The 11,687-nt window shown below is 48.2% G+C and overlaps 1 protein-coding gene across 3 annotated transcripts; it reads left to right on the top strand.

The window, feature by feature from the left end:
• The first annotated feature begins 1,136 nt into the window (after positions 1-1,136).
• Positions 1,137-8,859, top strand: Osr2 (odd-skipped related transciption factor 2). 3 transcript variants are annotated; one of them, XM_048358940.1, is made up of 4 exons: positions 1,137-1,555; positions 5,594-6,174; positions 7,407-7,506; positions 8,283-8,859. In XM_048358940.1, the coding sequence occupies exons 2-4, from the start codon at positions 5,663-5,665 to the stop codon at positions 8,463-8,465; spliced, it is 795 nt and encodes a 264-aa protein (XP_048214897.1). In that variant the 5' UTR covers positions 1,137-1,555; positions 5,594-5,662; the 3' UTR covers positions 8,466-8,859. The 3 variants fall into 3 exon arrangements, with proteins under 3 accessions (XP_048214897.1, XP_048214895.1, XP_048214896.1); XM_048358938.1 differs by having other exon boundaries at positions 1,139-1,555; positions 5,383-6,174; XM_048358939.1 differs by having other exon boundaries at positions 1,152-1,555; positions 5,383-6,174; positions 8,365-8,859.
• The last annotated feature ends 2,828 nt before the right edge of the window (positions 8,860-11,687 follow it).

Here is an 11,687-nt window from a genome sequence, read left to right as displayed (position 1 = left end):
GCTGAACACCTGGAATTGTGCATCCCCTGAGAAAATCTCATCTCATCCCAGCGCCCGCTTGCTGTGGACTAACGCGCATCTTCAGGGACTCGTCTGGGACGAAGGGTGTCTTTGCTTAGTCTTGCTCAAGCGGATGCCATCTGAAGAGAAGCTGTTTTCAATGGATCTGTGGCATTCTCTTTCTGTCACTCTGCCACCCTTATTCCAGGGCGACTGAAGTGTGTTCTGCGTTTACACTCACCCGAAACTAAACCTTTAGAAGAACTTTAGGGGGAAAAAATGTATAACTACACGTCAAATTCGATTACTTTTCCTGGCGCCTGAACAATGAGCTCAATTTTGCCGAGAATAAAGATAATACGTGTTTTGTGAAGCTAAAATTGTATTTTCCTAAAATTTTGAAATGATTCTTCTTCACCCATTCCAGATGATTCTTTATTGTTTGCCAGTGGGTTGCAGATGCCCCCTCCCTAACCAAGTTGGTTAACGGCTTATGAAATGTACATTAGCTGATTAAAGCTTAGATACTGGAAGGAATTTCTTCTGGAACATTCCACATGTCTTTGCAGTAAATACGAAATTAGTCAATTGTCACCCCTATGAATAAACTTCGTGTGTTTAAAAAAAAAGCAGAGAAAAACAGACTACACAGAGTTATGTACAAAACCAAAACTATGTACAAAACCATTTAAAACATGGGAATGATGATATAGGCTGGAAAACAAAATCTAGATCACTTTTACTCTTTGAAGAAGAATGTTGTATTAAACATATTATGTAGAAATTAAGCCAGAGAGCTCTCCAAGCAAAAGCACGAAGTGCCCCCCTGTGGGCTTCTCTGCAGGATCTTTGCGTAGCAGGAAGGTAGTGGCTGCGTTTCTAACAGTCCAGGGAAAAGTGGCCCGGAGAAGGAAAAGGGTGGGTGTTGTCTTTGTGTGTGAGTTTTGTGTTGAGTCACCTTGGGCTCAGTGTCTCTAGCAGCCGAGAAACCACCAGCAAACCTGCGCCTTTAAGACTCAGTTGCTATCCAAACACGGGTAAACAGAGCGGACCATTAGCGGGCTCTCAGGGTGGGGAGGCGGGGCCTGGGCGTCCCGGGCCCCACACTGCTGGGTGAAGCCCGCCTGAAGGGGAGGCGGGGCCGCTACTAAAGCCTGAGCCTCTCAGCCCCAGGCAGCCTGGGGAGGGACTCGGGCAGGGACGGAGCTCCGCGCGCTGGCTGCGGGCGGGTGATGGCCCTGCGAGTCTGCGGGCTCCCTCCTCACCCACTGTCGGGGGCGAGAGGCTCTCCGGAGCGCGAGGATCTGGGCCAGCACTGATTGCAGGTCCTAAGCACCCAGATCTCTACACCCAGGGCGTCCACCGACTCCGACGAAAACAAGGATCCGCACTCCCTTCCGCTCCTCGGGGTCCTCCAGATATGTACCCGGCGCTCAGGACTCGGCGCGGAAAAAGAAGTTTGCTCAACTTGGACCTAATGACCTCTCCACGCCGTGCGCCTGGCTGCCTGGATCTGGTGTGAACGGCGTTGTCCGGGCAGACTTTTCTGCCGGAGGTGAGTGTCTACTCTGGGAAGGAGGCTGCCGGTAGAAGCCCAGAGGAAGGAAAGGTTTGGATGTGCAAGAGGTGCTTAGTTTCTCAGTCCGGCGTGCCGTAAGATTAGAGATTGTAGAAAAGAAAGAACTCCTACGGTTGCCCCGGTGGGGCATTGTATTTCGGACTTGCTTGTATCTTGAGCACGCAACTGCCGCTAGCACCTAGCAGCACACGCGCGCGCGCGCGCGCACACACACACACACACGTACATTTTGGGACATTTTAGAAATCTAAGCGTTTGGTAAGACTTTTTCTAGAAGCAGATCGACGTAGGTTGGTCAAACCCCAGTCCCACGGCTTTTCGGTCCCGGCCCTGAGAAAGTCTGGGTCAACTCTGTTGGGGCAGCGGCGGCACACGAGGGCTGGGACGCGTACAGCCCGCCCAGCCTACAACTCTCAAGGCAAATTTCAAGATGGACTAGTTCAGTCTTATGTAAATTTACCAACCTTATGTTGGCCTTCTGATATTCTTCCCACTCGAGTTGTGGCCGGGAGGGCTGTAGGCAAACTCCCCCGGGGCTTAAACGCTTGGATTCAGAAGAAATGAGTGAGAAAGGAGTTTGCAGGAGGGAGGAAAAGGCGTTGGCAGAGGCAGAGCTGGTTCGGTCCCCCTACCTGTTAGCAAACCGAGAACAAAAGAGGGTTGGGGTTTTCCCCGAAGCCAAAGAGCACAGACAACTTCTTTCTCTGTTCAGCAAACTGCAGTTTGTAGAAGAGCAAGAGAAAAAAAAATATATATATATGCCCGGGAATAGGGGGAGCAGAGAAAAACAAACCCAGATTATGCGGAAGGCATCTTAATTTAATTAACTCCTTGGGAAGACCTAGGCCCTGCAAAGGGACAGGAACTTCACCGCCCTTTTCTCTATCCACTGCCTTTTTCTCTATCCACCTGATAGTCTCTCTCCTCACGTTTCAAAAATGAGCTTTGATCTCTGAATCATGGGCATTTCTGTTGTGCTTTGGGCTGAAATTCAGTCAGTGAGTTTATCCATCCACCAGTCCTTTTTTCTAGAATCCAATCCAGGCGTTTTAGAAGATGACCCTTAATTACATTATTTCTAGAATTACATTATTCTAGTCAATGTAACACCATTACCAAAAGTCGAGGCCCATTATCAAATTACCACTGTACCTTTCCTTCCCCGATGCTTTGAAAGCTTCACTGGATTGAAATTAATATGTACACATCTCCCTTGCTGACAGCCAGTGGACTGAATTTTACAAAACTCTAAACATGCCTGGAAATTCCTATGAAGAAGCCTGGTGAAAGAAATGTGGCCTCCCCTCCACGGAGCTATTTATGCCTGTAGAGTGGTTCGACTTTCTTTCCTAGCAAAATTGAAAGTAGCAAGTGGTTTGAAACAGGATGGTGGAGAAATGACAGCAGTCATTGGAACTGCATGAGTGTGGGCTCACAAAATGAAAGTACTTTAGATCTCTGCATTGGCTTAAAATATCATTTGACATATGTTTCCAGAAACTCAACAGGAACATGCAAATCTAAACTCCCTAATTATTTATGGCAGCAGTGTTTGGCAGACATATAGGGTTTGTGAAAGGGTTTCAGAAGGTACCAATAGGTCTTCCTTCCTCTGTGAAGACACATTTTAATTTGCGCTGCAAATGAAAAGGAACACATAGCACATAGTGCTTTAGTGCCAATATGAAACCTAATTTCATTAGAGTCATTTGCTTCTGTATGATTCTAGTTCAGAGGAAAGGGAAGGGAAGTGGTGTTCAACTTTCTGCCAGCAAAATTAATGTTGTAACCTGGATGGCAAAAAGTTCACTTTGTACATTTGGAATCAAGCATCACAGATCTTGCTAGTTCTTCCGTTTACAGCACCCCAGCCATGGTATCAGTTGTGCTTTGCCTCCCATGTTTATTTCTAAGAAACCTAGTCTGGGAATATGCTAATACTAATTTCAGTTTCCAATCTACAAAGGAGAGGCTGCTTTTCAGCACTCAGGTGGTGTGGGGGTGGGGAATACATTGAATCTCTGGGAAATCCTCATTTCCCAAGGAAAAGGAAATGAAGATTAAATCTATTATTTTTAATGAAAGGAGAAACAATCAGATATATTACCAGGAATGCTAGTGGATCCTTCCCCCACTCCCTGACTCTGGAGGAGAGAGGGTTTGAGGGCTGCGGCTGAACAGAAGTGAATAGTGATTTGTGGTGGGAAAGTTTATTACTTCTGGGGGTTTACAGTTTCGGTTGAATGGTCTGACGGAGACCCTCTGACTGTTGTACACCTCTCATTAACTCCCAGCCCGAACTCCCAGACCGCATACCCACCAAGCAGAAGCGGTTCATTAATACATCTCTGTCTCCAAACTGTTCCAAACAGAGGAGGAAGGTGCGGGCCCCACGGAGACAGCCAGATTCTGCCTTTGCCAAAGCGCTGTGTCATTAGCGCTGCCCCTTAACGCCTGCCGATTCTCAGTCACCAACACTACTGCACGACGCACTGGGGCAAGAAAGTTCAGGTGCAGAGCAGGGTGGATAGGTAGGGAAGCCTGGACAAGGCTCTCCACCTTCCTGCCGGGCCCAAGCCCCTGGTGAGGCCTTTGGTGGTGCAACATGGCCAATCTACCCCTCCCGTAGGAAAGCGCTTAGCTCTGAGACTCCGTACCTGGGCGTCCATCCCAGAAGGAAGGCCCAGCACGGCTGAGTCCGAGCACACTCTTCTGAATAGAGGTTGGCAAGAGGAGGCTGTGGGCTCACGGACGCAAGCTTCTGGGACCCCGAGTCTCAAATCAGATCGCTATGTTGCCAGCGGCGGGGGGGGGGGGGGGGCATAGATTACAGGGCTATCCCTGCTTAGGTGCAGGCCCCAAGACCCCAGGCGACCTTCAAGGTGGCAGCTGTACCAACGTGCCCCAGGCCCACAAAGACTCACTGTGCCCTTCCAGCGGCAGCTACCTGGTTTCGCCTCCCACCAGAGTCTCTCTGGCCTTTTCTCTCCTCTCCTCCCCCGTGGTGGGGCCGCTCCCGCCTCCTGAGAGCTTGGCGCGCAGTCTGGGAAAAGAGGTTTTGGCCTCTGGGATGTTCTTCCCCTTTCTGCGCCCCCCCCTCCCCGCCCCGATTCCGAACCATCTGGAAGGGATCTTGGTAAGGGGCGGGAAGAGAGGCAGCCCCTGGGAAAGAGGAGGGGGGAGTCCAGGCCGAACCCAGCCCCCCTCTCGAGGTGTCACTTTTCTTTCCTGCGGCCCCGTCACTGCTGATAAATGGCACTGAGGCAGAGGAAGGAAAGAGAAAACCTCCGAGGTCAGCTCCGGGCACATCGGAGGGCCCAGAAGGACAAAGCATGCCCCCCAAGCCCTCTCGTGCACTCCCTACCCCCCAGCTGTGGGAACGCGGGAAAGGCGGTCTGCGCTGGGTTCTCGAACCCTCAGAGGATCAGACTCACATCTGCAGCCCCCCCCCCCCACCAGCCCGGGAGCTTAGAGGCCCTGTTGTGCCCAGGGCCTGCTGGCGTTGGTGTGGTGGGAGGTCACGGGTGACGGGACCAGTGAGAAGGGGGCGGGTGTCTTCCACTCCCTGCGTGCCCGGAATCTCATCTTCCTCTGGGTGTCCCACCCACCAGGAATCATTACCTTCGGGGCCCTGAGCCCAGCTTCGGTGTGGGCTCGCTGGGCAGGTGCCCCGTGGCCCTCTCGCCGTTCCTTTGGGGAGTCTTGGAGATGGGTGGCCCGGGAACTTAGAAGGAGATGCCACCCGCGCTGGCCGGCGTACTAACCACCCTCTCTCCCCTCTCTTTCCCCTACCGTTTTTTCAGGGCTTTCTCTGCGTGCTGTTGTTTCTGGGATTTGTGTGTGTGTGTGTGCGCGTGTATGTGCCGAGACTCCTACGCCCACCGCCTCTGAGTCCTGGAAGAAAGGGGCGTCTCACAACGCCCCCCAGCATCCAAGAAAATGGGGAGCAAAGCCTTGCCAGCGCCCATCCCGCTCCACCCATCACTACAGCTCACCAATTACTCCTTCCTACAGGCCGTGAACACCTTCCCCGCCGCCGTGGACCACCTGCACGGCCTGTACGGCCTCAGCGCTGTGCAGACCATGCACATGAACCACTGGACGTTGGGGTACCCCAACGTGCACGAGATCACCCGCTCCACCATCACCGAGATGGCGGCAGCCCAGGGCCTGGTGGACGCGCGCTTCCCTTTCCCGGCGCTGCCCTTTACCACCCACCTGTTCCACCCCAAGCAGGGGGCCATTGCCCACGTGCTCCCAGCCCTGCACAAGGACCGGCCCCGTTTTGACTTTGCTAATTTGGCCGTGGCCGCCACGCAAGAAGATCCCCCGAAGATCGGAGATCTGAGCAAGCTGAGTCCCGGGCTGGGCAGCCCCATCTCCGGCCTCACTAAATTGACTCCGGACAGAAAACCTTCCCGAGGGAGGTTACCGTCCAAAACGAAAAAAGAATTTATCTGCAAGTTTTGCGGCAGACACTTTACCAAATCCTACAATTTGCTCATCCACGAGAGGACGCACACGGACGAGAGGCCGTACACGTGTGACATTTGCCACAAGGCCTTCCGGAGGCAAGATCACCTGCGGGACCACAGGTGAGGGCCTGAGGAGACTGGTCGGGAGAGGGCGGGTGAATTTGTCCCAGAAAAACGAGCCTGGCCCCCAAATGTCATTTACACGTCCGCTGATCTAGACGAAACCCTGCCAATCCCCCCCACCCCCCCAGCCGGCTTCACGAGCTCCCAACTGTTACTTTTTTCTTCCTTCCTTCCTTCCTTCCTTCCTTCCTTCCTTCCTTCCTTCCTCCCTCCCTCCCTTCCTCCCTTCCTCCTTTCCTTCCTTCCTTCCTTCCTTCCTCCCTCCTTCCCTTCCCCTCCCTTCCTCCCTCCCTCCCTCCCTCCCTCCCTCCCTCCCTCCCTCCCTCCCTTCCTCCCTTTCTCCCTCCTTCCCTCTCTTCCTCCCTTCCTTTCTTTTGTGTGCAGCTGGTCCCTGCCGCTTTCTTTGGCGTGAGGGAGAGTTGTTCCCCCCCCCCTCATTTTCCCCCCTATCCTTGGGTAGGAAAAAAAATCTGGTGGGTTGGCCTTGGCCTTGGCTCTTTATCCCATTTCCTCTCCGTGGGTCCTCCTTGGCGCCGGATCGCGCGCACAGAAAAGGCCGAGAGCTAGGGGATCCCACAGTCCTGGTTGCTGGGGACCTTTTTCTAGAAGTCTGTTCCAGGCCACTTCCACTGAATGGCCCTCTGTCCTCCCACTGTCACCCTCCCCACTCTCAGCCCGCCACGGGGACCCTTCCCAGTGGCATTTTTCGGGGATCTTGAGGTCAGTTTCCACCTTCCTTCCCTAACCTCTGCTTTAATGAACCACAACTGAAGAAACACCCTAAGTGTTTTCGCCGGGTATAAACAGGTCTGGAGTGGTCTCCGGAATCTACCTGCGATTCCCCCGAGGTGGGACTTGAAGGGGTGATTTTTTAAAAAATCAGTTCCCCCAAACTCCACCTTGCTTTCTCTATCGGGATTTGGCCTGTTTAAGTCTCAGAGAAAAACCATGGAGGCCGCGAAGGGCTCCGTTTGTAGGATTTCGAGCTCCAAAATAAGCCAGAGAGGGCGATCAAGGGTAGATAAAGCCAGCCTGCCCGGTGAATGTTTTGAAGAGTCGGTTAGTTGAGGTTAACCATAAACAGAATTACACAGAAAAAATACATTTTAATAGAAAGGATAGAAATGTTCCTTTTGTCTTTCTTCGATTTTGCTTGAGTAATTGTCGAAAGAAATTCCTTAACTATGAGGGCAATCTATTTCAATTAAAGTTTATGTATTGATTTTCAGGTATATCCATTCCAAAGAAAAACCCTTCAAATGTCAGGAGTGTGGGAAAGGATTTTGTCAGTCTAGAACTCTAGCAGTTCACAAAACTTTACATATGCAGGTAAGTTTGTTTTCTTGCTTAACAACTGTCTGTTGTTGTTTATTATTATTGCTTTACAAGTGGTGTTTGAGGCAGTCTGTTTTAAAAAGATTCTATTTAGATATTTTGCTTAGGTTGGTAAAAGCAGCCTCTTGGCTTTTTTTTTTTAAGTACATAAACTTAATTTTGACGTCAAGCCATTTTATATTTGTATTAATGAACAAACAGGCTCTGTTTATAGTAAATCCTAATTTTAGAATTACACTTTTAAAAAATCCGATCTGCCCTGCGTTTAAAGCTTTCCCATTTGGGAGGAAATAAAGGTAATTTTGATAATGGAGGCATGGTGAAATCCCAGACGCTGTCTTTCCCAGGGGCCTCATAATTTGCAGCTTTCAGAACATGGAGGAATAGTTTAATTTTCCAGCGAAGAGGAACCTTATTAGCCGGGAGAATGTGGCTCCTTAAGAGTGGATTAGAGGTTTTTATTTTCCCCCCTTGCCCCCTTTTCCTGCCTGTGACATGGTGATGAAATGTGAAGAGTTGGAAAACACAAAGGCCTCCGCGGCGGCCACAGTCGTGGGAGTCCCCAGGCCCTGCGTGGTTCTGCCTGCACGTGTGTCCTCGTGATTGGAGGATTAGGAGCCCAGATTTGTTCCTGCAGGTCCCCTCTTTTGTAGTCGTGCGCTTGTTATGTTAAGGCTTGAGATTACCGATAAGACAGGAACGATTGAGAGAGCAGGGTGTGCAGTGGTGGTGTGAAGGATTAATCCTTTGCTTGCTTCGCATCTGAACAGGAATCTCCACACAAATGTCCCACATGTGGAAGAACCTTTAATCAGAGAAGTAACCTGAAAACTCACCTTCTCACCCATACAGACATCAAGCCCTACAGCTGCGAGCGGTGCGGCAAAGTGTTCAGGCGAAACTGCGATCTGCGGCGCCACAGCCTGACCCACACCCCGCGGCAGGACTGCTAGAGAGGCCCAGGATGTCCCCTGCCGCCGCGCTGCTCCCCTCCCCAGACACCTCGCTACGCCTCCCACCCGAGGGTCCCACCCCACACCCTTCATTGACCCCAGCTCTGCCCTGGCTTGCAGCCGCACCTGCAGCTCCAGGGAGTTAAACTGTTCTTCGGGGAGGACTGAGAACTCTATCCAAAGCCGCACTAGACTGCACCCCCCTTCACAAAGCGCATGTGCTAGTTTCTTGTAGATAACTCACAGCTCATTTTAGAGCTCTGTACATAATTGTCGTGGGTCTTCGTGTTGTTTTGTTTTTGTATCTTGTCCGAGGCACCTACATGTGGAAAAAAAATTGGAAGCCAAATTTCTCTTTAAAGACTTTATTTTCAAAATAAAACTTCTCTTGTTTGTTTCATTGCTGCTGCAAACCAAGTGTCTTGTTGTTCAGCTTCTGGTTTTCCTGGGGGACACGGCGTGAAAGGCCACTAAAAACGTTAAGAGAGCAGAGTGTTATTTATGCTAGGTTTTTAAAAATAGGATTTTTTTTTTTTTGTGGTTCTCTTACTGAAACTTTAGTCCTTTCTGATTTGGGGCAATGGCACTTTGGATTGGACACTTGTGCTGTCTGTTGGTTTTTGATATGAAAATCCTGTTATTTTTTCAGGTAAGTGTAATATATGAATTATTACAAATGACATGTACTCTAAGTGGCTGCCCTCCTTGGGTGGGAAAAAAAAAAAAAGCACCAAGCAAGAGAGAAGAGAGCTTCTTGTCTGTTCATTTTCTGAAAGTCCTTGACCTGCTGTCAAAGTTTACGATGGGCAACTTCTCTTACCATTAGACTTTGAACACTATGATTTATCACTATAAACAAAGACTTTATCCTACCTTCAGGGGACATACTGCCTACATACTGCCTTCAAGAACATGGGGGAGAAGAGCAGGAAGGAGAAACTACTTAGCTATGTTTGCACATAGTATTTCTTTCCAAGGGTGGAGATCATTTCTGCCAGAAGGTTAGTTAGGGTTTTTTCACAAAGCAGAGTGAGTTAAAGTCACTAGCTGGGTTTTGTCCTTGGGAAAAAGTTCCTGTATAGAGAACTCATGGCAAATACATTTTTACCCTTGGAAGCATTCCCGTCCATCCTAAATGGTTCCTGGAGGGAACTGCTATCATGACACCCCCTGAAGTTTGGTGAAGGATTTGGGTGTTCTGCCTTAGGGTAGAAATAACCAGATACTATGGAGAGAGGGAACACCAGAGCACCAGAGGAATCTAGGTCCTAGTGTCCCAAGTAGCTTCTCACAAAGTGTTTAATAGAAAATAATAGGGCAAATCAGGCATTCTTATTAAAAAATGTATATATATGTATATATATGTATGTATTTGTGTGTGGGTGGCATGTTTCACCTTTTAGGGTGATATCAAGCAACATGTTCTGTTTATACTTTAGAACAGGGTAGGTTCTAAGTTATAGGCTAGGTAAGGAGTGAGGACTAGATTAAGTGTCTCACCAGTACCTTGCTCTGTATAATTTACTAGGAGGTTTCAAAAGGGTTTCAAAGTTACTGATGACCCTGTTCTTAAGAAACATAGTTGGAAGTCACTTTTGTGTCTTGCTGGAGACCTGTTCTCCACAACAGCTGTCTGGGAATCTAACCTACACCCAAATGGATTTTCAGCATGCAAGAATTCCAAATACCTTCACTAGGAGGTGTAGGGTTGGAGTGCGGAGTGCATGTGTTTGGTATTTAGAGGAATTAAAAGGTTGTTTGATTTCTTTTGTATGTGCAGAATTAACTCAGTGACCTCTCCTACCCCTACTCCCTCAAGATTCTGCCTGGCCTGACTCAAATTTGAATGCCTAAGGGCAGAGTTACATATTGACTGTCCCTAGAGCCCCCCTAATCCTGAAAGCTTTTTCCACGTAGTCAGTCTCTAGCCCCACCCACACCTCCTGACCACAAGTGTCACAGTTCCATCTCACAGAGTTCAGGAGAATTACCAAGAATGACCCTTGCTCACTCTCCAGCGGCAGGCATATCCTTGTATTCCCCACCACAAGTTACGTAGACATATAACCAGAATATTGTTCTCCTCACTTATGTTGTTGAAAGAAGGAGAACTGGAAGTGAAAGAGGAAGGACAGAAAAGAAAGCTATTCCTCTTCCCATACATACATGGTTTCAAAAGTTAAGGTTAATTTTCTTAGAATTAATTTCTTTATTCATTAGTTTAACAAATGCTTATTGTATGCTTTTCATGTCCTAAGTCCTGTGCCCAGCTCCACTGATTTTTTTTTTTATTGTGGTTCTGCCTTATTGTATCTAGTAGTACTTTAAAAAAGATTACCTGGCTACCTGGTTAATTTAAACATCAGTGATAGGGCTTAATTTAACAGTTCTTAAGTCCAGTGTTAATGTAAGCTCTAGCTTCTGAGTAGACTATATTCTTCATGATTTCAAGTGAGCCTGTGAAGTAGTCACCTCTCCAATTCTGGATTTTGTTTCCTTCTTCTTTAGAATGTTCAAGTATACAGGAAATGAATCTTACATGAGCATACTGATGAGCCATCATAGGGACAACGATAACTCCTCTTTTAGGAAATTGATTGGACTTTTTGTTGTTGTTGTTGTTCAGAATTATTTGACTTTTAGCCTGTGTGTTCTTTATCCTCTTCCCCTCCATCTACCCACCCTCCATAGCCAGCTATTATGAATTAATAGTCCTGGCAAGAACAGGAGAAGGAAACATCCCAAGTCATCACCACAATACTAAAGAACTTCACAAACAACAGTTAAGAATTACTTTTGAGCTACAACTTCAATCTCATCATCTAGGTGTGAGCTTTTAAGAATGCTTTCTAAAAATGAATTACATTATAGCAATGTATGTAACATTGTGAGGATTTGTCAGCTGCTCTTAGGATGATAATCTTGAAATGTATATTATTGTAGCTTTGGTGCTTTGCAATCATAGTCACTAAAACTGCTGTTTGAAAGAGGTTTAGAAACCATTTTTTTTTTTTTTACAGGAGGAAGTCTTTCTAAAATTTGACTCTAGGACAACTAAAATTTTTTAAATAGAATTGAATGGTAAAGGTGTTGTACAGAGGGGTTAGAGGTATATAAGTAAGGCAATGAGTATATTTCTTGTCCAACATTGTTACCTCCCTCTCTTTTTCCTCCCACTTTCCCTCCCCCTCAACTCCCACTCTCTAAGTTGTAAAGTTCATT

Source organism: Perognathus longimembris, chromosome 12 (genome assembly GCF_023159225.1).
Source record: "Perognathus longimembris pacificus isolate PPM17 chromosome 12, ASM2315922v1, whole genome shotgun sequence".
Taxonomy (NCBI): domain Eukaryota; kingdom Metazoa; phylum Chordata; class Mammalia; order Rodentia; family Heteromyidae; genus Perognathus; species Perognathus longimembris.
Note: the sequence above shows the minus strand (reverse complement) of the source record. Positions and strands in the feature narration are given on the sequence as shown.